Raw genomic sequence first — 24,964 nt, 5'->3', positions numbered from 1 at the left:
CACAGTTAGAGCTTGGTCCCAGCCCCATGTTTTTAGGGGATTGGGTTTTCCTCACTGAGACCTTCTTTTGTAGGATTCCCCAGCAGATCCGTATCTCAGGCAGCCTGGTGGCCATTGGGCTGGTGTTTCTAGTCACCGCGATCATGGTGAAAGTCCCCATGGATCCTCTTCCTTTCTTCGTCTTTACCATGATCAGCATTGTCTTCATCAACTGTGAGTGAAGCAGTGGGGGAAGGAGAGGGACACAGCCCCATGGCAGGGCTGATCCCTCTGGAGAAAAGCGTGAACCTCACTGTGGGAGAGCCAGGGGAGAGGGGGACTTGCCTTGCCTCGCAGGGCAGGGGCCTTGGTTCCCTGCAGAGGTGCAGTCCGTCCTTGCCTTTGGTTTCTCATATCTGCTCATCTTTCCCCTTTGCAGCCTTCGGCGCCATTCTCCAGAGCAGCCTGTTTGGGCTGGCAGGGCTCCTGCCTGTCAGCTACACGGCTCCCATCATGAGTGGGCAGGGTTTGGCAGGCACCTTCGCTGCTTTGGCAATGATCTTCAGTATTGCCAGTGAGTAATCCCTGCCTTGCAGGTGACAGGGCCTTCCCAGACCACTGCTGTCACAGCATCTGCCGAGGTCATGCTGTGTGGAAGATGGCAGCAGGGCTTTGCTCCTCTCAGCTGTCATCATCTTCCTTTCCTCTCCCTTCCTATGCTCTCAGTTGGTGCCCAGCAACCCGAGAGCTTCATCGGTTACTTCACCACGGCCTGTGTGACAATCGTGCTGGCAATCGTCTCCTACGTAGTTCTGCCTCACATGGTGAGACTGCTGTCCTGGTAGGGAAGGGCTTGGGGACATCGGACCTTTGCGCATCCCAGCACAAGAACCGTGGCCCACTAGCAGCCTCCACTTCTTGTGTCAGGCCAGGTTCTCCTGTGTCCCAAGGGAGCACTCTGGGATACTTCCCACCACAGATACCCCAGTATACTTGGGGTATCTGAGTCCCTGGGTAAGCAGGAAAGCATCAGTATCAGGCAATAATTGGAAGGAATGCTTTGCCCATATTGCCCATATCTGCTGTTGTCACACAGCCCCTGGCAGCCTTCTTTCTGCACGCATGAATGAGTCCTCCCTGCTGTCTCTCTGCAGGATTTCTTCCGATACTACTCCATGAAGGACAAGACGGAGTACCGCGTGTACAATGCAGAGCTGGAGACCAAGAGAGACCTGATTAAGAAAGGTGAGGGGCTGAGAGAAGGAAGAGAAAAGGGAAAGAGAAAGAGCTTAAAGAAAGAATGAGAAGGATTGAATTAGATCATGGCTTTCTGGGGTCTGCTGTGCCCTACTTGTGTCTCTCCCTGCAGATGAGAATGGGATGGAGCAGAATAACTCAAAGGTCATCCCTGTCCACAACCCTGATGAGCAGCCCTCTGTCATTGCTATTTTTAAGAAGGTCTGTGAGTTTCCAGCGGGCCTTGTCCTGCCCTTCCTTTTGGGATGGGCACAGGTGTAGAAAAGCACGGGGAGAGGAGACCAGCCCTGAACTGGTCTCTTGCCCTGTGTTTGGTACCAGCATTTTTCTTTCATCTACCTAGCTCTGGGTCTTGGCTCTGTCTGTCTGCTTCGTCTTCACTGTCACCATCGGCGTCTTTCCTGCCATCACAGCTAACGTGTCCACTGTCCTCGGAGAGGGAAACAAATGGGGTAAGTGTGCCAGGGATGCGGGTGAGGTAGGAAAAAACTGAGAACAAAGTAAATGGGAGAAAAGGAGGTGGGGCTTGAAGGTATGTGTGGTGGGGTAACCCTGTCTGGATGCCAGGTGAGCACCAAAGCCACTCCAGTTGGATAGGGGAGATAAAATATGACAAAAGGCTTTTGGGTCAAGATAAGGACAGTGAGAGATCATTCATCAATTACTGTCACAGGCAAAACAGACTCAACTTGGGGAAAATGAATTTAATTTATTTACCAGTCAAATCATAGTAGTATAATGAGAAATAAAAACTAAATCTTGAAACACCTTCCACTCATCCCTCCCTTCTTCCCAGGCTTAAGTTTATTTACGATTTCTTTATCTCCTCCCTCTGCAGTAGTGCAGGAGGATGGAGAATGAAGGTTGCAGTCAGTTCTTCACACATTTCCTCTGCCACTGCTTCCTTCTCAAGGGGAGAACACCTCCCACTTTTCCCCTCCTCCACATGGAGACCTTCTCATGGGAGGCAGTCCTCCTTGAAGTCCAGTGTGAGCTTCCCATGGGCTGCAGTTTTTCATGAACTGCTTCAGCCTGGGTCCCTTCTATGGGACACAGTCCTTCAGGAACAGACTGTTCCAGCATGGGTCCGCTGCAGGGTCATAAGTTCTGCCAGCAAACCTGCTTCAGAGTAGGGTGGTCTTCACAGGCAGCAGGTGGATATTGACTCACTGTGGCCTCCTGCTGCAGGATGGCAGTCTGCCTCACCATGGTCTTCACCACAGGCTGTAGGGGAATTTTTGCTCTGACATCTGGAGCGCCTTCTCCCCCTCCTTTTCCACTGGTCTTGGTGTCTGCAGAGCTGGTTCTGTCACATATTCTCACTTCTCTCTCTGGGTGCAATTGCATATGTTGAGAATTTTTTTTCCCTTTTTAATATGTCATCCCATAGGCTCTACCACTGTCACTGATGACCTTCACCAGTGGTGGGTCTGTCTTGGAGCCATTTGACATTGGCTCTGTCAGACTGAGGGGTGCTTCTAGCAGCTTCTCTCAGAAGCTGCCCCTGTAGTCCACCCTGTTACCAAAACATTGCCACACAAACCCAATACAGAATGCTGGAAGGGAAGAGGGAACCACTGTGCATGATGGTTTGGATGTGGACACCAGCCTGGCTGGGAGACCATTCCAGGCCTTGGTGGAAACTGGGAGGACCTTGACCTGAAAGACAGTCAGTCTCTGTGCAGTGGGTATGAGGGATTGGGGCATACTTGAATTCTCACTGACCATCCCTTTCTTCAGGTCTCTACTTCATTCCTGTCTCCTGCTTCCTGCTCTTTAACGTCTTTGACTGGACAGGACGCAGTCTCACTGCCCTCTTCACATGGGTGAGTATGGGGCAGGGAGCAAATGCCAGGCAGTGTCTATCCCTAGGTCCTTCAGCCACAGCTCTCACTGGGGCTGCCACCCATGGCTTGGAGCAGGAAGGAGGTGCACAGATAAGTCCTGCTTTAAATTCTAAGTGCAGATTTATGGGTCAGAGCCGAGAACCACAGTGTTGTTCTGTCCTCCCACCTCTCTTTCAACATGGCTTGGATGAAGCTGCCTCCTCCATTTCAGCCTCTCTGTAAACAAACCTTCACTCCAGCTATGCAAAAGACGAGACAGGATGGCGACAGGGAAAGAGGGTGAAAGACAGGGCAGCCCAAAATAAAACCTCTGGCCTTGGCACAGGACACAGCTGCTTCAAAGACCCTTCTCCTGAGAGCAGGGCAGGGCCATGCCATGTGTGTCACACAACTGTCCCCTGCTACATCCCCTTGCTCTCATCTCCTCAGGATGGGCAAGGAAAGGGGCTTTCCTGTCTGGGTCTCTTCCTGCCCTTTCACCCACCCCCCAAGCGCTGTTTCCCCCTGTATTGTTCAGGCTGTTTGTTTAGAGAAGCTTCTCAGGACCACGTCCCACATGGGGTCTGCCTGGGCCTGCCTTCCCCACGGCCTGGAGCTGCTTCTCTGCTGGCCATCACTGCTTGTTGCCTTCGGTCTTGGCCACGAGCCGCCTTGCCTGGTGTCCAGGCCACAGCCTCCATGGTGGGATGACCCAGCAGGAGATGTTTCCAAAACAAGGCTGTGTGGAAAGTCTGACTGTGTGTGGTTTGGGCCACATTTCCCTGGTTGGGGCCCCGCTCACTCTTTGTCTCCTCAAGCAGGAGAGGCAGCTGCTGTCTTCAGTTTGCCCCATAGAGACGGCAGCTGGCCTAACCTCAGTTTCTTCCTGTGTTCATGGAGTTTCCTGTGGCCACGCCAGCCCAGCAGCTCCCAAGGCAGCTGTGGGTCTCTCCTCACCTCAGACCAGTGAACCCTGTCATCTGTGAACCTGGCACACCTCACTGAGGGGACGAGGTCTGTCTCAGTGCAGGGGCTGCCTTAGTCCCAGCTGCAGGGACAACACAGGGGTATGGTACCTCCTTCTTTGTCCCAGCCTTAGTTGCTCAGGAACTCTGGTAGGATCTAAGCAGACTGTAACTCGGTCCACGCCTTTCCCAGCACATTCCAAAACAGCCCCAGCATAATCCCTTTCTCAGATTGCTGGATCTTGCCCTGCTTGCTGGGGGATGGCGTAGCACTCCGGAGAGCTGGCTAAAGCCCAGTCTGCAGGCGCTGAGGTGCCAGAGGGGCTTTACCTCAGCCACCCTTGTTCTGCACGCTGTCTCATGCCCTGAGCATGCACAAAGCTCTCCTGCCTGCCTGTCTATTGCCAGCAGGGGCTTAACAGTTGTGCACAAGCGTGGCTCAGTATTTTGGCCCTAGTGCTGCTTCTAGTCACCTGCAACAGGGCTGTCAGACCTAGAACCTACTTATGACTGCAGGTGGTGATGATGAGATTTGTTGCAGCCAAGAAGGTCTCTCAGCAGCTTTGCCATCTCTGTGGCTCCTCCACAGCCCTGGTGCAGTAGGGACAGCCTCTGTAGAGCCCCTGGCAGCATGCCATGGGATGGGGAAGTCCAGTTCTCAGCTGCTCAGCAATCTGTGTTTTTCTCCCAGCCCGGGATGAACAGCTGCCTCCTGCCAGTGATGGTGGTCCTCCGTGTCATCTTTGTCCCTCTTTTCATGCTGTGCAACGTGAAACCCCGTTCTTACCTGCCTGTTGTGTTCTCTCATGACGCCTGGTACATTGTCTTCATGATCTTCTTCTCCATCTCCAATGGCTACCTGGCAAGCCTTTGCATGTGCTTCGGGCCAAAGTGAGTGTGAGCTGGGGACAAGGGAAGGGTTGGTTATGCCCCCAGATGCCAGCCCTGGAATGATTTGTGGAGTCTAGCTCTGCCCAGCTCTGGCATCTGGAAAAGAGGCCACGGGCACAGAAGGGAATTGTCACTACCCACAGTGTCCCATCTCCCAGGCTTGTGCCTCCATATCCTAGGGATGAGGAAGGCTCTCCATTTTCCCCACCTGCCACACAGGGGAAGGGGCTGGATGCAGCGGGGATCTGGAGGGGAGTAGAGCATGGCATGGCACCCACAGCAGGGTGAGCAGCCTTCCCCAGCACAGGGAGCACAAGGAGCCCCACAGGGGTCAGAGAGAAATGTCCCTGGTGCCAGGAGCTTCAGGGTGGCCTGCCTGATGCACTTTGTGAACCAACAGTGTGGAGACTTGGAGTTCTTGTGGCTGTAGGAGCCAAGAGGAATTTCTTCTTGCCATTCCTCTGCTGCAGACAAGCCTCCCAGCTCCACTGAACAGAGGGCACTGGACACATCCTGAGGATGAATCTGACACCTGTTTCTCCCCTAGGAAAGTGCTTGTGCACGAAGCAGAGACAGCTGGAGCTGTCATGGCGTTTTTCCTGTCACTGGGTCTGGCCCTAGGAGCTGCTCTCTCCTTTCTGGTCCGAATTCTCATCTAGCAGAGGCACACAGAGGGTGCAGGGACACCAAGAGATGGCTCCGCATCCTCCCCTGAGGCCCTGGACACCTCAGCACTGTGGGGAAATAACAGCTGACACCTGTCCCTGCCAAATCACACTGCCACAGCAGACATTACACCCAGGGACGGTTCCACTCCTGCAGGGCTGGCCTGGTTCCTGCCACGCTCGGCTGTGTGATGCCCTCAGGCCCACGTGCCTTCTCCTTCCCCATGCTGTGTGTGTTGTAAGACCCCCGGAATCTCCAAGAAGTCCAGCTGCCTCCCGTGCTGCATAACTTCCCTGGCTCAAGGCCAAAAGCCTCTTTCTCTCTGAGAGAGTGAAAGGCTGGTAACTAGTGTTACTCCTCTTGCCCGTGTCTCCAAAGCACCTAGGAGATTCTCTCCTCTCCTCCTAGGGGGCCTGGAAATATCCCACACCCCTGCTCCTGCTGATAGACTTGTGAATGGTGAGGAGAGCCCCAGCCAGCCTTGCCATCCCTGCTCTCTGCTATACGCACATCCCCCTGACCAGTGGTATCCCTGAAGTGTAGACATCTGTGTCCCAGCCACAGAAAGAGCCAACACCATGGCCAGGCTGAGGGAGGAGGAGGTCTCCACACCCCACCTTCTCCCCCTCTCCTTGCCTCTCTTCCTTTTTTTTTTTTTTTTGTGATTCTGACATTGGTTTTTTTTTCAGCCTCCTGGTTGTGTGACAGGAGGCTCTACTGTGGGTTACAAGAGGAAAAGCAGCAACTCCCTTCCCAACAAAGCTGCCTTCCCTACCCATGTGTGCTACAAGGGAAGGCCTCACCTCTCCCTTGGCTTTCATGTCCCTTGTCACGTAAATGTGTCTATACAGTTGCCATTTTCTATAAAAAGAACAAAACGCTCCTTTGGGTATGTGTTTTTGTCTCTGTCGCCACAAGGGGAGAGGGGCTGTGGAGGACCAAGGGCTGAAGTGAGAAGGCACTGGCATTTCCTTACCAGGAGCTTCAGGGTGGCCAGCCTGATGCACTTTATGAGCCAACAGTGTGGAGACTTGGAGTTCTTGTGGCTCTAGGAGCCAAGAGGGATTTCTTCTTGCCATTCCTGTAGTTCCCTGCAGGCAGCATCAGGAATGGTGCATGCATGCCCTGCACACAGGCCAGTGAGGACACAGCCAGTGTGGGAAGGGGATTGTAGAACCATAAAAGCAGAGTGGTTCAGGTTGCAAGGGGATTTGAAGATCATCCAGTTCCAAACTCCCTGCCATGGGCTGTGTAATTTCCACACACCAGGTTATTGCAGCTCCATCCAGCCTGGCCATGAAGGCTTTGAGGGGTGGGGCATCCACAGCTTGTCTGGACAATCTGTTCCAGTGCCTCACCACCCTCAGAGTAATACATTTCTTGCCCAACATCTAAACCTTCCCTCTGTTTGAAACCACTCCCCTTTGTCCTGTAACTACATACTCTTTGTCCCTGTCCGTCTTTATTGTAGGGGCCCATCAGGTACTGGAAGGCCACAATTTGGTCACACCAAACCCTTCTCCAGGCTGAACGATCCAAGTTCTCTCAGAGATCCCTTGTAGGAGAGGTGCTCCATCCCTCTGATCATGTTGCTGTTCCTCCTATGAATTATCTCCAGCAGGTGCAAGCCCCTCCTGTGCAGGGGACCCCAGAGCTGGATGCAGCACTGCAGGTGGGCTCTCACCAGAGCAGAAGAGAAGGGCAGAAAACTCCCTTGTCCTGCTGGCTGTACTGCTCTGGATGCAGCCCAGGACACCACTTTCTTTGTGAGCTGGGAGTGCACATGGTGAACTCATGGCCAGCCTCTCATCCACCAGCACCCCAGGGATGCTGCCCTCGAGGTGTAACAAGGGACCACTGATACCTCTGGTAAAGAGCAAATGCACCTTCACATTTTGAGGTGCAATGACCTGCAGCACTGCATCTGGGAGCTGTCCTTGTGCCTGGGAACAGCCAGAGTGCCACCTCCTGCTCCTGGGGTGAACTACACCAGCCTCCCAGCGGGAATCCCCTTCCTCTGTCCCACATCATTCACAGCCATCACCTCTTTGCACCGCCAGGCACCAAAACCCATGTGGGAGCTCGGATCCCCCATCCCACTTCCAGCTTCCTTTGCTGGTCAGGGCTTTTGTACCCACAGCTTCAACACAGAATCACAGAGCGGGTCAGGTTGGAAGGCACCGCAGTGGATCCCCTGGTCCACCATCTCCTTAAGCAGGGTCATCCTAGAGCACAGGGAACAGGACTGTGTCCAGACAGTTCTTGAGCATCTCCAGTGATGGAGTCTCCACAATCTGTGCAGGCAATCTGTTCCAGTGCTGGGTCACCCACACAGTAAAGTTCTTCCTCATTTTCAGGTATTATTTCCTGTGCATCAGTTTGTGGTTTCTGCCTCTTGTCCCATTAGCTTGGCAGCACCGAGCAGAGCCTGCCTCTGTCCTTCACATCCTCCCTTGAGATACTTATAGACATTGATGAGCTCCCCTCTCCGTCATGTTGAGGCGGAACAGGCCCAGCTCCCTCATCCTGTCCTCTTAAGAGAGATGCTCCTGTCCCTTAATCATCTTTTTTACGCTCCTCTGGACTGGCTCCAGGGGCTCCACGTCTCTCTCGTACTGGGAAGCTCAGAAGCGGACAGAGTCCTGCAGATACTGGAATGGTAAGGCTTAAGATTGATTTCTATTATTATTTCCTCGAACACTGAAAAGACAACCTCTCCAAACACTGTTTTGCAGCGGCGACACGGGCCTGCCATCCACTCCGGCCCCGACACCTTCTGTCCCCGCCCTTTCAGCTGCGGCTCCACGCAGCCTCAGGCCGGCAGAACGACGCGGCTCCCGGCCGCGGGGGGAGCTGCAGGATGACGCCGGGGCAGTGCGGGTTCCCGGCTCCCTGCCCCAGCCACGGAGCCCAAGAGGCGCCGCCGTGAGCTCTGTGGAATACTCTGGAAGCGGTTTACCATCGCAGCTGTATTCCTCCGCGACGGGGCGCGGAAAAGAGTTCCTCGCCGGGGCTCCCCGCCGCCCCTCGCCGTGGCGCCAGGAGGTCCCGGTCCCGCGGCCCTCCGAGCGTCGCGGCGCAGGGCGGCGGGGAGCCGCGGTTGGCGACTGTAAAGCGGCAGCATGAAGCCGAGCATTCATTGCACGCCCGCCCCCGCCATGGCGGCCGCTAAACAGCAACGCCGGTGCCTCCCACACAGCATCGATCTGCGGCTCGCTGACCAAGACCCCTTTAAGGCGGAAGGATACAATGTGCCGTGAGGGGCTCCTCGTTCCGAGCCTATAAAAGGCGGCCGGTGAGGGGCTGCAGCTCTCTCGCCGGTCCCTCACGCCCGAGACGGTAGGGGCCGGACGGGGCTGGGGCTGGGCCTGGCGCCTCCGCCGCCCTCGCTCTGCTTCTCGTGCCCTGAAAATGCACTGAAAATAGGCATGTGTTTGTCTTATAGATGCCCGAGAAAGTGCAGCACGAGGAGGAAGATGCGGAGACCTTCGCCTTCCAGGCGGAGATCGCCCAGCTCATGTCGCTCATTATCAACACCTTCTATTCCAATAAGGAGATCTTCCTGCGGGAGCTCATCTCCAACGCCTCCGACGTGAGCCCGGGCGGGAGTGGGCTCCTTCCTCTGCCGGGGGTCGGGGTCCGGCCTGTGTCCTTCCAGGGGTGCCCGGGGAGAGGCCGATTCCCGGCTCTCCGGGAAGGATTGTGGTGCAGGGGAGGGACGGAGGACGCTGGCGAGTAGGGAGGCCGTATCGAGCATCCTTTTCTCCCTTAGGCCCTGGATAAGATCCGCTATGAGAGCCTGACCGATCCCTCCAAGCTGGACAGTGGGAAAGACCTGAAAATTGACATCATCCCCAACCCCCGGGACCGCACGCTGACCCTGGTGGACACTGGCATTGGGATGACAAAAGCAGACCTCATCAACAACCTGGGCACCATTGCCAAATCTGGGACCAAAGCCTTCATGGAAGCCCTGCAGGTGGGTTGCCTTTGGCTGCATGGGTTCCCTGGGGCCTGGGTCACAGGCTGGCGTTGAATTTGCAAATAATAAACAATAAAAAGGCCCTGCTGCCTTGTTTGCCGTGGGAAATGTTGGCCTGCTCAAGTGTGCTTCCCACATCTTTCCAACACCAGGGAGGAGCTGAGGGTAGAGCTGGCTGCCTGTTGGCACTTGCATGTTTTTCTCCATGTGCCTGACCCAGTTCTTTGCTGTTGTGAATCAGTCACAGACGTTTTGTACCTCCACACTGGTCTTAGCAGCTGCTCTCTGCTCTCGCAGGCTGGCGCAGACATCTCCATGATCGGGCAGTTCGGTGTGGGTTTCTATTCCGCCTATCTGGTGGCTGAGAAGGTGGTGGTCATTACCAAGCACAACGATGACGAGCAGTATGCTTGGGAGTCATCAGCTGGGGGCTCGTTCACTGTGCGAACTGACCACGGTGCGTATCGTACAAAAATCCAAGCAGGCTTTCCTGCCAGCAGCACCTTCTGCTGGTGCTCCCTAGGGCCGTGCTGCACTGTCAGTCACGCTGGTTAATGCTGGCTGTCACATAATGGTTAGGCTGGAGGAGCTGGTTATGCTCGGTCTCTGCCCTGGAGCGTTGATGTTTCTCTCCCCACGCTGCAGGTGAGCCCATTGGACGTGGCACCAAAGTGATCCTGTACTTGAAGGAGGACCAGACTGAGTACTTGGAGGAGCGTCGTGTGAAAGAGGTGGTGAAGAAGCACTCCCAGTTCATTGGCTACCCCATCACGCTCTATGTACGTAAGGAAAGGACTGTGGGGACCAGATGGAAGGCTGGAGGCGGGGTGGTGGTGTTTGAACAGGAGCACAGAAAAGGCCCAGAGTATGATCCCTTCTGGTCCCTTGTGTAGTTACTGGTACTGAGCAGAGGTGCTCTCAGCTTCTGTGGCCAAAGGTGGTTTGAGGCTGGGGGCTTACTGGAGGTGAAGGAGGTGGGTACCCAGCCACATGAAAGGCCTTTGATCTTGCTGCTGAAGATCATCTAAAATCAACTGTGGAAAAAGGAGGGTTCCTGCCACTTTTCTCAGGCACAGCTTTTGGTTGCATGATGAGGGGCTTTTGAGGACTGGTTCCAAGAGCTTTCATTGCAGATGTTGCATTTGTTTGGCCTTGGAGGATACCATTTTTCTCGTCTAGAGCTAAAGGATTCGTGGTAACTTCAGGCTAAACCTGACTATTGTTTCTTTCTCCGCAGCTGGAGAAAGAACGTGAGAAAGAGATCAGTGATGATGAAGCAGAGGAGGAGAAAGATGAGAAGGAGGAAGAGTCAGTGTCCAAAGATGAAGAGAAACCCAAAATCGAGGATGTGGGCTCTGATGAGGAGGAGGAGGGAGACAAAGGCAAGAAGAAAAAGACCAAGAAAATCAAGGAGAAATATATTGACCAGGAGGAGCTGAACAAGACCAAACCAATTTGGACCCGCAATCCTGATGACATCACCCAGGAGGAGTATGGCGAGTTCTACAAGAGCCTCACCAATGACTGGGAGGACCACTTGGCTGTCAAGGTGGGTCTGGGCTACCCTGCCTTCCAGGGAGAGGCAAAGGGCCTTTTCCCAGCCCTTATCCAGAGTCAGCACATGGTTGTGCCTCTGTGGGACTGAGCACTCTCAGGCTCCTTGGTGATGGAGCAACCTGCACTGTGACTCCCATGCAGGTGGAAGGATTGGCAGTGCCAGTCCATAAGCAAGACAGGAGGATGTGGGGTCCCACAAGAGCACTGATTCCTCTGCTGTATGCCAGGGAACCTTGGCACATAGGGGATAGTGGGCCTGAGCAGGAGGAAATGCAGGTTGCTTGGATGCTAGAGATGTTGCTGTGCCCCCTTGCCATCACATGCTGAGGAGTGGCAGTTCAGCTTTCCTGCTGTGGGAGCTGGGGAAGGGAGAAGTGAAACACCTCAGCAGCTGGTTTTTTTTTCCTGGTTCCACAGCACTTCTCTGTGGAAGGGCAGCTGGAGTTCAGGGCCCTGCTTTTCATCCCACGCCGTGCCCCTTTTGACCTCTTTGAGAACAAGAAGAAGAAGAATAACATTAAGCTGTATGTGAGGCGGGTCTTCATCATGGACAGCTGTGACGAGCTCATCCCTGAATACCTGAGTAAGAGCCCCCTGCCTCAGCCTCCCAGTGCAGAGCTGGAAACCCCACAGCCCGTGGTACCACTTCCAGTACAGAGGGACTGGATGAGGCGCTGGCTGGTGTGGGTGCATAGCAGTCAGTGTTTTAGTTCTTTTCTTTCTGTGTTGGAGCTCAGAATCCTTAACCTGACACCTCTTTTCCTTCCCCCTATGCAGACTTCATCCGGGGTGTTGTGGACTCAGAGGACCTTCCTCTGAACATTTCTCGTGAGATGCTCCAGCAGAGCAAGATCCTCAAAGTGATCCGCAAAAACATTGTGAAGAAATGCTTGGAGCTCTTTTCTGAGCTGGCAGAAGACAAAGAGAACTACAAGAAATTTTATGAAGCTTTTTCCAAGAATCTGAAGGTGAGTTGGGCACCCTACAGCTGGAGGAGGGAAGGGCCCGTGACCCATCTGCCTGAGGAGCAGTCTTGTTCCTCTGCTGTGTCTCCTCTGCATGGATGTTAGGATAAAGGGAGTGGGTCTTGCGAATGCCTCGGAGTGCCTTTGTGGGCCTCAGTGCCAGCCAAGTGCATCCAGGTCCTATCCTGGAGACTTCATGCATCTCTTCCACCCCCAGTTGGGCATCCACGAGGACTCCACCAACCGAAAGCGCCTTTCGGAGCTGCTGCGGTACCACACGTCGCAGTCGGGCGATGAGGTGACTTCGCTCTCCGAGTACGTGTCCCGTATGAAGGAGAACCAGAAGAGCATCTACTACATCACAGGTGAGCCAGAGCTCCTCTGAGCCTAGCAAGGCAGAGGCAGGTAGCATCCATACGGACCCTAATTTAAAACACTTTAAAACAGCAGGTCATCCCTGATGAATCGCAGCTCATTCCTGGGGGCTGGGGAAAGGACAGCAGCCCTAGAACCCTGGCTGCTGCCAGTTTTATTTTATGGGTCCCAAGTGCCTGGTGGTGTTTGTCCTGCTGTAACCAGCTCTTACCTCTTGGTGATGTTTCATTTCTACCCTCCACAAACACAGGGGAGAGTAAGGAGCAGGTCGCTAACTCGGCCTTTGTGGAGCGCGTGCGGAAGCGTGGCTTTGAGGTGGTGTACATGACAGAGCCCATCGATGAGTACTGCGTGCAGCAGCTCAAGGAGTTTGATGGCAAGACCCTGGTATCAGTCACCAAAGAGGGGCTGGAGCTGCCTGAAGATGAGGAAGAGAAAAAAAAGATGGAGGAGAGCAAGGCCAAGTTTGAGAACCTCTGCAAACTTATGAAGGAAATCCTGGACAAGAAGGTGGAGAAGGTGAGAAGGGCAGGGAGCTTAGCCCTGCGCTGGAGGGAGGAGGGCTGGGTCCTCCGCGCTGCAGGTGAGGGCCCCCGCTCAATGCATGCCTCTCATCTCCTGCAGAGGAGCCGCTAGAGGAGACTGGAGGTCCCAGCATGCACCATCTTGCTCTAAGCAGCCAGGCTGCAGGCGAGGGGCACTGACCCAAATACGTGCATTGATGGGAGAGGGTAAGTGTGGGAAATAATGCAGTGGGTGCTCTGAGCGCTGGCTGAGCTGTCCAAATTAGTCTGTAGCAGTTCTGGAGCTGCTTGGAGCATCTCTGCTTGCTTTGGGGTGTCCCCAGGTGAACCAGGGGCAGACTTGGGCTGTAGTGTGCTGTGGCTGGGCCCAGTCCAGGCCTGTGGGGGGCCTTGCTCAGCTAACCCTCGGCTGTGTTGGCAGGTCACCGTCTCAAACCGGCTGGTCTCGTCTCCCTGCTGCATCGTCACCAGCACCTACGGCTGGACAGCCAACATGGAGCGCATCATGAAGGCTCAGGCACTGCGGGACAACTCTACCATGGGCTATATGATGGCCAAGAAGCACCTGGAGATCAACCCTGACCACCCAATTGTAGAAACCCTTCGCCAGAAGGCTGATGCTGACAAGAATGACAAAGCTGTTAAAGATCTGGTGGTGCTGCTCTTTGAGACTGCTCTGCTGTCCTCTGGTTTCTCCCTGGAAGATCCCCAGACCCACTCCAACCGCATCTACAGGATGATCAAACTTGGGCTTGGTGAGTATCCATGAACTTCCCATGCTGCAGCAGGCCTGAAAGCACATTACCTGGTCAGGCTAGTGTCTTGGGGCGGGGGAAGCCACAAGGGAGCCATGCTGCTGTGATGTGCTGAAGTGGCTCTGTAAAGGTGGCCAGGAGAAAGTGCAAGCCTGGAACAAGGTACTTCAGGAGGGCTGAGGGCTCTGGGTGGACTGCCCTGTCCTCCCCAACACCAGGAGCTACCACGATGTTCAGATGACAAGCTGAGGGTTTTTATTCCTTCAGAGTAAATGTGAAAAGTCTGTCATGGGTCATGTGACCCATCTGGAGAAGCAGCTTGTGCTTGCACACAGCCTTTTCCTCCAAATTCACCATTTGGCTAAAAAATATAAATCAGAAGGTGCTGTGGCTTGGCACAACTAAGTTAGTAACTCCGTGCTGCCTAGTCTCAGTAGGAGTAGGGTGTTCTGATAGTCAAGGGGGGACTGTATGGTAGTACAATTTTCTGTTCAGAGTACACTGAAACAGAAACCTGCAGGGTTGGAAAATGACGAGCTCTAGAGTCTTGCAACTGCTTTAGTTGTGACTTGACTGGATTTGTTGCATTTTTCTCTAGAGAAATGGCTTAAACCACATTCTCCTGGCCTAAACTCCAGGTTTTGTGGTGCTGGGTAACAAGTCTTTTGTAGTTAATCTTAATTGGTTGAGGAGTGCACTCTAAGAGCATAGGTAGTATCCATATACTGGTGTAGATGTTACTGGGAAGATGCTACTGATTCAGGATTAGTGCTAGAGTTGACAATAACGTGTAACAATGTTGACTTGCAATTACTATTTTTAGCCGGAGGAAAGGAGATTGAGGTGACCTCACTGCAGTGTACAGCCTCCTCACCAGGGGAAGCAGAGGGGCCTGCATTGCTGTCTTCTCTGTGGTGACCAGTAACAGGACCTGAGGGAACATCATGAAGCTTTGTCAGGAAAGGTTTAGGTTGGATATTAAAGGTTTCTTACCCAGAGAGTGGTTGGCCAAGGAACAGACTCCCCAGGGAAGTGGTCACAGCACCAAGCCTGCCAGCATTCAAAAGTGTTTGGATAACACTCTTGAGGCACATGGTGTGATTGTTGGGGTTGTCCTGTGTAGAGCCAGCAGCTGGACTTCAATGATCCTTGTGGGTCCCTTCCAAATCAGAATATTCTATGATTCTGTGAGCTATTGGATGCTAATAGCCCCATTCCTCAGGCTGGGGGCAAGAGCCAGGTTTACTCTGGGGCAAGCTGTGGGATTAGATGTCATTTGGAGACTTACCTCTTCCTTTCCTCCCCTCTCCCAGGCATAGATGAAGATGAGGTGGCTGCAGAGGAGTCCAGTGCAGCTGCCCCTGAGGAAATCCCCCCTCTGGAGGGAGATGAAGATACATCCCGCATGGAAGAGGTAGACTAAAGGAGGAAGGCTCTTCCTTCACCTGCCAGACCTCTGCTCTATCTAGATGGTCTGCTCCCACCAGCTGCTACTGACTTCTTGGTGGTGTCTGTTCTTGTGGCTCTGTTTGGTTGGGCTTGTTTCTGGCAGGGTGCAGGAGGGCATGATTCCCTGTTTGTTAGTAGTGATTCAGGTAGCCTGAGCCTGTCTGTTCTGTGTCTTTCTGCTTGTGTAGAAACAGCTGATGGGGAGTGGAGGTGTGAGGAGGCATCAGGCTTCCCCTCTCTCCCCTTCATGGAGTGTCCCATGTTACCAGTAGGCATCAAACACTGTTCTTATTCCATTGGGGTGGGAGAGCCCTTGCTCCAAACTGCTGCCTCCCTGAAGCCCCAGGATAGCATAATGTATTTTGGTTGGGTTTTGTTTGATTATTTTTCTGGAATTTTGTTCTACTGGAATTAAAGAATTGATGATTTATGTGGTGGGGTCCCTTGTGTTTCATACCTACTCTGCTGAGGAAAATGTCTCCCCTGTGCTCTGAATGTTTGTCTGAGCCCTGCTTTAGGAGATCTTTATCTCTTCCATGCCCTGGCAAGATGAAGTGGGTGGAAAGAACACATGACCTGCTGTGCAGGAGGGGAGATCTCCAAAGAGTTGTTCTCCACCTGGAGAGCTGCATGCCCCCCAGCCTGGGAGCAAATTTCCAATCTGAGTGGGTCAGCTGGGTGAGCTGTGCCAGGGCCTGAGCCTGGGCTGCTGCTGGCTGGTTTGATCTGGGCACCTTTGGGGCAGGACAGTGGCAGGAGCCATCTGCCCATTCATTGCAGTGTGGAGCAGGCTGTGGAGTGACAGCTCGGGACTGTAGTCAAGCTGCCTCTCTTCAGCTGTTGGGCCAAAGACTCAGCTCCTTTCCTGCCACCTCCAGCCTGCCCTTTCTGGCCTCCTGCAGCCATTGGGCAGTATCTGGCTTCTTTCCATCTGTGTCCTAGATGGGAAGCCTGGGACAGCACCTCTGAGCTGCCCTCAGCTCACACTCTGAGGTTTGTCACCCCTGGCCACAATGGCCCTTGGTGTATGTCAGAGAAAAGTGACACCAGCATTAAGTTCTCTTGCTGCCCACATGCCAGCTGCCACAGGCACACAACAGAATGGGCTTTAGCCAGCATCCATCTTCAACAGGGAGGCAGAGCCTGCTGGAATCCCTTGCTGCACACAGAGACACTGACTGTGCTGCCAGTGTGGCAGCTGTGTGGGTGCAGCCTGCTAGGGCAGTGGTGGAGCTGAGCTAGCAAATTGTTTAAAAGCAGGACTTCTCTCTCAATAGGCAAGTGCTGCCAAATAATGAATCAATAAAAATTAACTTTTTAAGTTATAATCCTCTGGGTTTTCTTTTTCCACTACTGTTTTGTTCAAATCTACATTTAAATTAGAAAGGTTATCCCATTGTATCCCATTCCTAACTTGGCAATGTGGGTTTTTGTTGTTTTGTTTTTAATCAAAGGAAATCACATTCCATTTTCAGTCTGTCAGCAGATGGTGAGTGCAGACATTTGGGTGAATTTGTAGGGCAGGATGAAAAGCTGTGAGGTTGCACAGGCACCTCCAAAAGCTCAGAGCTACAAGAGGAGCACTGGTAAAACTTCTGGAGAGTGAAATGCTCTGAAGCCTGGGCTGCGCTCAGCACCAGCTCTGGTATCCCTCGGCTCAGCTACGTCACCACTGTCCCTAGTCTCCTCCTGTGTTTCTCCTGTAACCCTCACCTGAGTGTCCCCTTTTCCTAGCTGTGTTAGGCCCCAGTCCTGTCTCTGACCCCATGTTCACCCTTGCCTACAGCTTTTCACCAGGCCTGCCACACGTACCAGGAGGATGGACCATCCCCACATCAAGCCTCTCCTGGCTCTGGCTGCTGCAGTACACCCCACAAAGTGCTACAGCACAGGTGGCCCTGGCTGGCAGGTGCTCAGCAGCCTTCTCTATCACCTCTTGGTAGCTACACCCACTGGGAATTCCTGAAGTTGCACCATGCAGAGAACTTAGGAGCCAAACTAGGCTCAGGCTAATGGCTCCTTCATCTGCCCACCAGCATAAGCAACATTCCAAACCTGGCTGTGCTCCCCAGTTGTGCAAGGATCTCCTGTCAGGCCTTGCAGCTTTGAGTGTAACCCTGGTTGATACCAGCCTTGGCAAAGACAGAGAGAGGCACCTGTATTTGTAAAGACAACTCTGCTGTCCCAGAGAGACTAGGGACACAGGAAGAGTTGGAAATCTCTTCCCTCCTTGCAGGTACATGGAAAAAAACCCCCCACATTTACACCCATGGCACTATATGCAGCATATTTTTAATTTAATAAAATAAAAAGAGAAAAAGTTGCCTTGCAAAAGTACCAAAACCTGCTGGTTTGTCAGTCAGGTTGTGTTGACGAGAAAAGATTGACCAATAAAACCCAGGCTTCTGGGGAAGAACAGCTTTCACTGCTCCATCCCCTGCTGTCTGTGGAGCTGGAACAAGGCACCGCAAGCGGGCTCTGCCCCATGTCCCAACCCTCCAGGCACAGGCTCTGGCCAGCCCTGGGAAAAGCAGGGCCAGTGCCTCCAGGTGGCAGGAGAAAGAGGGCTTGTTGTGCTTCTCTGAATGGGAACTGCAAAGCCCAGAAACCATGGCACTGAGGGACCCCGAGGTGGTGCTGGGGCTTCTGGGCAGTGCAGCCTTTGGCCTGTAACAGCAGCAGATGTAACCAAAATACAGCCTCGAAGGACTCAGCAAGCCTTGGGAACTGTCCAGCTCAGGTACTGCATAAAAATCAGCCTGGGCTGAGGGGGCCAAAGAAAAGTGTCCTGGAGCAGGGGTTGAGAATCAATAAAACCAAAGTGGGAGGTACTGGCTTTCACTGCAGTGCCCTCCCAGAGCAGATCCCAGGCCTGGGGTAGGACAGGCTGGGAGTCCTTCCCTTGGCTGTGCCTGTACTACCCAGAGCCCCTCCTGGAATGGAGGAAGAGCACTCCCCACCCTTTGATGGGCTCAGCCTGGGACCTGCCTCACTCAGAGGTGTTTCAAAAAGAAACCTAGTGTTTTGCTTGCCCTTTCCTCCTGCCAAGCTCTGTAGTACTAACAGAAATGGAGGAACATTAGCCAGCGGCAAGATGCTGTCAGGGAAGATCTCCCTTGTTCATCAGTGACTTTGGGGAGAAGCCACGAGACAGAGGTGAGGCAGGAATACCAGCAGCCCCATGCTGGTGTGTCCCCAGGCTTGTGCCTTGGCTGTAAGTCTTTGACCTCTTAAGGCAAATGGAAAGGTTTGGAGCTGCGTCAGCCCAGAGCGTTTCCTGGGCTTGTTCCAGCCCCTTTCCCAGGAAAAGCAGGTGGAAAACTGAGTCACTGGTCCTGCCTATCCATACCCCACTCTTCTCAGTGGGTTGTGAGAAATCCAGCAAATACCCTTGAGTGGAGGCAGGACAGCAGGCATGGCTTAAATGCCATGGCCTCAGCTTCCTTAGACCTTTTGTACAGCGGTCTCGCCCGGCGGGAGCTTCTTGCTGCGCTTCTTCATGCGGCTGCGGGCGTAGACGCGGAGAAAGAGGGCCATGAAGACAACGGCTATGCCCAGCCCACCCACCACAGTGACAGTGTGCCCGTAGATGAGGCAGGAGAGGAGGATGGCAAAGGCCTGGCGGAGTGTCATGATGATGGTGAAGACGGCTGCCCCGAACTGGTTGATGGTGTAGAAGATGAAGAGCTGGCCGCAGGCGGAGCACACGGAGAGCAGCACGGCGTGGGCGGTGAACTCCGAGTGGCGGGCCATGAAGCGCAGCGACTCCAGCAAGGCGCCCTGCTCCACCAGCGAGCCCACAGTGAAAAGGCAGGAGAAGACATTGACACCAAACATCATCTGCACCGGAGACATCTTGTAGGTGAAGAGAGCGTCCTGCCAGTTGGAGGTGAAGCTGTCAAAGATTATGTAGCCAGCCAGGAGCACTATGCCAGAGAAAGTGGTGACAGTGGACACCGTCCTGTTAGGAGCGCTGGAGAGCAGGAACATGCTGACCCCCACGGAGATGAGGGCAGCAGTCAGGTACTCCCAGTACTCGTAACTCTTGCGCGACACCAGTTTGCCCATCATCATCACTGGGATCACTTTGGAGGCCTTGGCCAGCACTTGGGTGGGGAAGCTGATGTATTTGAGTGCCTCATACTGACACCAGCTGCTGAGGATGTTGGAGAGGGAGGCAAAGGAGTATTTGTACATGGGAGCCCCATGGCGCGGCTGCTTGGTCAGGGCGCAGTACAGACCAGCCACTGTGAAGGCCAGGATGCGGTTCATGAACACAAGGAACTGGGAGTCCTTGAACTTTTCTCCAGGGTCTGTTTCAGTGGCACCGTACGTTCTCGTCATCACACGCTCCTGGAGGACACCCCATGTGAGGTAGGAAGCCTGCAAAGCAGCAGGAGCACAGGGGGAGTCAGGACCCACAGCAGCAGGTGCCAGCAGTAACAGGAAGAACAGACCCCAGGAGATCCTTGCTTTCCCCAGAGTTGCTCATCCTCTGCATGGCAATGCTTCCCTGAGACACTGGGAGATGGGACCACCCCACTCCACCCATCTGAGGGAACCTGCTGTCCCATGTGGTTATAACCAGGAACATCCTGTTCCAAACCACACCTGCTCAGTGGACAGGGGAGAAAAGCCCACAATGCAAACATCCTGGTGACAGTGAGCAGTTATGCTTTGAGCTACTTTAAGCCTGTGGAACCAGACTGACTGAATCAGGGAGCATTACTGATACAGTGCCAGCTCCCTGCGGCAACTCCTGGCAGTTTTCCCAGTGGCCTCTGCATTGGTTTTCACTTCCAGCTCCCTAGGCCTGGTTTTTACATCCAAATCGATTCTAGTTTCAAAACCAGCAGACAAAATTGTCCATGAGGGATGACCACTGTCTTGGTTGTCATGTCCACTACTTTTGGTGCAGCAACACCAAGCCCCTCACAGAAATAACAGACTTCCTCTTATCACACATCTCCCAAGAAAGTAAGACACAGAGAGATGGAAGAATTTGGTGGCCCACAGCATGTCTGAATGGGCTGGGGAGTAGGCCAGGGAGTGAGTAGTTTCCTGGCTGCAGGACACCTGGGTTTTTCTATCTCAGTGTCCACATTGCTACTTTTTGTCCTTACAGACCAAAAAAGTTGCCCTTCCTAATGATGCTCAGGCTGTAGCTGAGACTTGGGGAATCTAAGATTTTGAATTCCTGTTTATCTGTAGCTGAATTAAGTATTTTCTCTCCAGTACTCAAATTCAATCCATCAAGGCAGAATGCAGCAGCACCAGACAGTGACCCATGGGAGAGCCTGGGATAAAAGAGGGCTCAAACTATGTGCTGATCTGACATCAGAGCCAGAACAAAAGCAGCCTTAACAACCTGCTGAATCACAGAATTTTCAGAGGCTCTAGAGGACTGTGATCAGACAGCAGGATGCTCCAACCCAAATGACAAACACTAAATGGACCTCCACAGCTCTTGGAGGTGGACTGTCCTGTCCCAGCCTCCAACCCTGCCTTGATCAAGGACAGCACTGCATGCTTGGTCCTCAAGGAACTGACAGTCACTAACCCACTGGCCACTTCCTCATTCCAGAATGGGACAGCCACACATGCACAGGACCCCTACCTGTAGGCCAGCAGCACAGAAGAGCAGCTTGAAGACCTGTCGGGCTGTGGAGGACTCTGTGGGCTCTGCTCGGGGTGGCAGGGAGCCATCGTCCTGGTGTACAGACTTCACCTCAGAGCCAAACACACATGATTTGATGACAGGGAAGCAAATGCCTCGGCCTGAACAGGGGAAGAGAAGATGGAGACACAATTAACCACATCCTGGGAACCACATGCTGCACCAGCTTGAGAGGTGAAGCCTCCCTCCTCACTAGCCTCCAGATCTGCTAGCATGGGGGCCTCAGGGAAATTTGTTTCAGGATAGCAGCTGGACAGCACTGGGACACAGCTCTGTGAGAGGCTCAAGCCTGACAATGCAGGTTGAGGAAGGGGGAAGGGAAGCTCCTGCTCTCACCTGTCTCCAAGTAGTTCCTTCTCTTGAAGTACTGGATGAGGAGGAAGCCTGGTACCACAATACTGGCATAGCCAGCAGCATTAACAAAGAAGCGGAAGAGCCAGAAGTCCCCCCAGGAGTCCTGCAGGGCAGGGGCAATCTCTTCACCTGCAGCCATCGTAGGGAGGGAAGCCTGCAGGAGGGGAATGCAAAATCTGCGGAGAGAGAAAGAGGCAGGTGGGGGTGGGCTGCTGGTGCACGGCAGCTCCACTCCACATGCCTGTAATACCCACATCCAGCCTGATCCTCATCACCTGTAACACGGCCTCCCAGACCCCACTGCAGCAACAACAGCGATGCTGGCAGCTCAAGAGTAGAAAGAGTCCTCTAGAGCTGAAAAGCACAGGCCAGACATCTGTGTTTGCTTCTGCTAAAGGTGGTTGCTCTGGAATATGTGGACTTAGAACCCTGGATTCCTAGGATTAGAGGGAACACTGCTGTAACCATCTGCTTTTGACTACACTCTTACTGCAAATGTAAGAAGCACCTCACACCTCACCTTTATAAGTTAAACTTTAGCAGTTTTTGGGTGGAAATGGAAAAGGTCACTGAACAAAAGAATTTACTCCTACCTAGAAGCTCATGTTTCAAGCCTGTGGCTATGAGCAACGTTCCTCTGGAAGCAAACAGTTCAGAGCTTTCCTCTCCAGCTATGCCAGGTGAGTGGATGAGAGGCAGGGTTTGGGGCTGTTAGCCTCCCCCACCTCCCCATGCAGCCCTGGAAGTGTGCCAAGGCATTCCTCACAGCTCAGAGGAAATTATCAGGGTTCACCCACTTGGCAAAACACAGCCAGAAAGAAAGGCTGGAAAGGAACTTTCCTACCAGCTGTCTGGTTGGGATTTTACCAGGACTGTGCAATGAGGTATAGCTGATATTCTTCAGCTGTAGCTGCAGGAAATGATCTAGCCAGCTTTAAAACAGTTTTAATAGTCCTTGAACGAGTTTTTCCCTTCACTGTCCTCTCTCTCACAAAGGCAAACCTTCAGTATTCAGAGGCACCAGGTACTCAACAGAATGAGCACGCAGGCAAAAACTTCCTACACCCAAGGCCACCTGCATCCTCCCCTCACAAAGCAAACTGCAGATTCCTGCATCAGGGTAGAACATTTCCCTGGTCCCTGCTACATCCCTGCTCCAGTTCCCTCAGTTGAAAAAGCCTCCCAGTTGCCTTGGGGACCAGGTGACAGTGCTGTGGGCTGGCTACATAAACACACACCAGAAAAGCTCCTGTGACTGAAAGGGACAGAGATGTAAATTCCTCCTCTACCTGAAACAAGTGAGTCAGAGAAATTTAGGCCCTATTTAGCCTTGTACCTGGCCCCAATGTTGTATAACTGTGACCTCTAGTAGTCCCCACACGAAACTCAGAAATTTACAAACTTAGGGACTTTACTTAGAAATTCACAAACTCTAAGGACTTTAAAGGCAAGAAAGTCCCCTACCATTTCATGAGCAAGCACTCCCATCAGCCTCTTGGCCCCTTGGAAAAGACCTCAGGGACTTTTCTCATCCTCAACTACTGTGGCCAGGCCCTTGGAGTTCAATAACCTGACCAAAGCTGAGTCTGTGTTTCACCCAGAAAACTCCCTTCTGTGACTTAAAAGACAGAAATTTCCAGACCAGGGAGAGGTGCACATGGCTGGAGGTGGATTTCTTTGCCTGCTTCCTACTCCTCTGTCTCCCCTCTCCCCTGGAAAAGACAGTCTGACACCTCCCCTCAATCTCTCCTGCTGCAGGGGCATCATCGCAGGCTGTACAGATGCTGTGTGATGCAAAACCAGGGCTCAGTGCTCACAGCTGGGGCTGAAGCTGCCCATGTGCTCCTGGCTCTGTCCGTATTAACTGTGGCTGATGGTGGGGTGCAGAAACGCCGTTCACTTTTGCAGAAGTCAGATATAAATGACAGGGTCTGTTGCCACATTTGCAACTTGAGAGGGACTGCAAGCTCCGTTCAGCACGATTGCGCCTGCTGTTACCCCGCCAGCTCCTGCAGCGCTGCCATGGGAGGAGAATCAGCTCCGCTCTCCCACAGCGACCGTGAAGAGGAGGCTATGGAGGCACAATGGCTCTCTATGCCTGCGCTAGCAATTCCCAGGCCCCGAGAGCTGACTCAGTGCAGCAGCCCCTGCCCTCTCTGCCGAGGCTGGGAAGGAACAGGGACGCCAGTGTTACAGGTAGAAAGCGGGGGGGCTGAGCAGGCAACATGCTGAGGCATGAAAGGAGCCTTATTCTGCGGAGCAGCCCAGGAGCCGAGACAAGAGAGCCGGCCGCTGCTCCCCTGGGCACTGCGAGGGCAGCTCTCAAAGGCGGAGAGCTTCTTCAGAGCCGGGCTGGCACCCAGCCCCCTGCCTGGGATGGACAGTTGGGGTCCCGGCTCTGAAAAAGATCCCTGATACTCTTAGGCGCGCCTCCAGCGCCTGGAAGGGCTGAGGTCAAATGCAAGCTAGGAGCTGACAAGCCCATACTAACATCTCGGGATCTCGTGTCTGCTCCCTGTCCCTGTCCCTGTCCCTGTCCCCGCACGCAGCCGGGTCGCAGGGGCTGCCTGCCCCTGTCCCCGCAGGGCGGGCGGCCGCCTCTGCCCAGGGGCCACCGGCAGAGGCACGGGCTGCCCGCCGGCCGTGGGGCACCCTCCGCCCCGGGCACGGGCGGGGCTCCCGGCAGGAGAGAGCCCCACGCTTGCCGCTCCGGGCTTCTCCGCCCGAGGCTCCGGTGCCCCGCGGGGCAGCAGCGTGCGGCCGGGTGCGGGGCGAGCGTGCTCCCGGCGCCGCCTCCCTGCCCGGCGGCCACGTTCGCAGCGGCGGGCCGGCAGCCTCCGCCCGCCTCGCCGAGCACGCCGCTGCCGCCCGCGGGCCGGCCCGCCCTCCGCGCCCGCCCCGGCCCCGGTACCCACCTGCGGCCCGGCCCCGGCCCGGTCTCGGCCGGCTCCCCTCGGCTCCGCTCCCGGCGGCGGCGGCGGCGGAACCCCGCCCGGCGGGCGCGCTGCGCGCCCCACAGCGCCCCTGCCGCTCCGGAGGGAGCGCGGCGGGCCGCGACCGCCGGAACACAGAATCCATCGGCTTGGAAGAGACCTGAGACCATCGAGCCCGAGCTATGACCGAACAACACCACCTCAACTAGACCATGGCACTGAGTGCCACAACCTTAAGTCTTTCCTTAAACACCTCCAGCGAAGGTGACTCCAACACCTTCCTTGGCCTGTCTATCCCAATGTCTCATCGCCCTTTCTGTAGAGAAATTCCTCCTACCATCCAACCTAAATTTCCCCTGGCACAACTTGAGGTTATGTCCTCTTGTCCTGGCACTGGCTGCCTGGGAAGAAAGGCCGATCCCCACCTGGCTACACCCGCCTTTCACCGGGGTGCAGAGAGTGACAAGGTCTCCCCTGAGCCTCCTTTTCTCCAGGCTAAACACTCCCAGCTCCCTGAACAGCTCATCGTAGGGCTTTTGCCCCAAACCCTTCCTTCACCAGCTCTGTTGCCCTTCTCTAGACATGCACCAGCACCCTCTTGAAGTGAGGGACCCAGAGGACACAGGACAGGATGGGAGGCCTCACAAATGCAGAGGGACAATGACTGCCCTAGTCCTGGTGGCCACACTATTCTTGATTCAAGCTAAAAGCCTTCAAAGCTGACCCCCAGCCCCATCCCTGTCTCAGGTTAGCCCCTCTGAGCTGCCAGCCCTGCACTGGGCACAGCCACAGCTGGTCCCTGGGGCAGC

The 24,964-nt window shown here is 54.2% G+C and overlaps 3 protein-coding genes across 12 annotated transcripts in view; 2 read left to right on the top strand and 1 right to left on the bottom strand.

The window, feature by feature from the left end:
• Window positions 1–6,467, top strand: part of SLC29A1 (solute carrier family 29 member 1 (Augustine blood group)) — a 33,932-nt gene extending 27,465 nt beyond the window's left edge. For all 8 annotated transcript variants that reach the window (XM_064414605.1, XM_064414606.1, XM_064414607.1 and 5 more), the window contains 9 exons: window positions 74–213; window positions 419–553; window positions 706–803; window positions 1,134–1,224; window positions 1,349–1,437; window positions 1,580–1,688; window positions 2,977–3,062; window positions 4,719–4,918; window positions 5,466–6,467. In XM_064414605.1, the coding sequence (XP_064270675.1) occupies window positions 74–213; window positions 419–553; window positions 706–803; window positions 1,134–1,224; window positions 1,349–1,437; window positions 1,580–1,688; window positions 2,977–3,062; window positions 4,719–4,918; window positions 5,466–5,577 (1,060 nt within the window). In that variant the 3' untranslated portion in view covers window positions 5,578–6,467. The remainder of the gene's footprint in view (window positions 1–73; window positions 214–418; window positions 554–705; window positions 804–1,133; window positions 1,225–1,348; window positions 1,438–1,579; window positions 1,689–2,976; window positions 3,063–4,718; window positions 4,919–5,465) is intronic.
• A 2,298-nt stretch (window positions 6,468–8,765) lies between these two features.
• Window positions 8,766–15,621, top strand: HSP90AB1 (heat shock protein 90 alpha family class B member 1). Of its 2 annotated transcripts, XR_010359301.1 has the most exons (13): window positions 8,766–8,923; window positions 9,030–9,176; window positions 9,357–9,563; window positions 9,864–10,023; window positions 10,212–10,345; window positions 10,804–11,115; window positions 11,541–11,706; window positions 11,901–12,091; window positions 12,306–12,453; window positions 12,714–12,982; window positions 13,088–13,194; window positions 13,409–13,742; window positions 15,056–15,621. XR_010359301.1 is itself a non-coding variant. In XM_064414597.1 (12 exons), exons 2-12 carry the CDS (start codon window positions 9,030–9,032, stop codon window positions 15,163–15,165), a joined length of 2,178 nt encoding a protein of 725 aa, XP_064270667.1. In that variant the 5' UTR covers window positions 8,767–8,923; the 3' UTR covers window positions 15,166–15,621. The 2 variants fall into 2 exon arrangements, 1 of the variants encoding a protein (XP_064270667.1); XM_064414597.1 differs by lacking the exon at window positions 13,088–13,194 and having other exon boundaries at window positions 8,767–8,923.
• Window positions 15,622–17,456: 1,835 nt separating this feature from the next.
• Window positions 17,457–24,864, bottom strand: SLC35B2 (solute carrier family 35 member B2). 2 transcript variants are annotated; one of them, XM_064414599.1, is made up of 4 exons: window positions 24,138–24,864; window positions 21,205–21,398; window positions 20,809–20,969; window positions 17,457–19,574 (listed from the first exon to the last, which is right to left on the bottom strand). In XM_064414599.1, exons 1-4 carry the CDS (start codon window positions 24,323–24,325, stop codon window positions 18,636–18,638), a joined length of 1,482 nt encoding a protein of 493 aa, XP_064270669.1. In that variant the 5' UTR covers window positions 24,326–24,864; the 3' UTR covers window positions 17,457–18,635. The 2 variants fall into 2 exon arrangements, with proteins under 2 accessions (XP_064270669.1, XP_064270671.1); XM_064414601.1 differs by having other exon boundaries at window positions 21,205–21,376; window positions 24,138–24,214.
• Window positions 24,865–24,964: the final 100 nt, after the last annotated feature.

The sequence above is a fragment of the Passer domesticus genome, chromosome 3, assembly GCF_036417665.1.
Source record: "Passer domesticus isolate bPasDom1 chromosome 3, bPasDom1.hap1, whole genome shotgun sequence".
Taxonomy (NCBI): Eukaryota; Metazoa; Chordata; class Aves; order Passeriformes; family Passeridae; genus Passer; species Passer domesticus.
The sequence above is the reverse complement of the archived record's forward strand: the minus strand, read 5'-3'. Positions and strand labels throughout refer to the sequence as shown.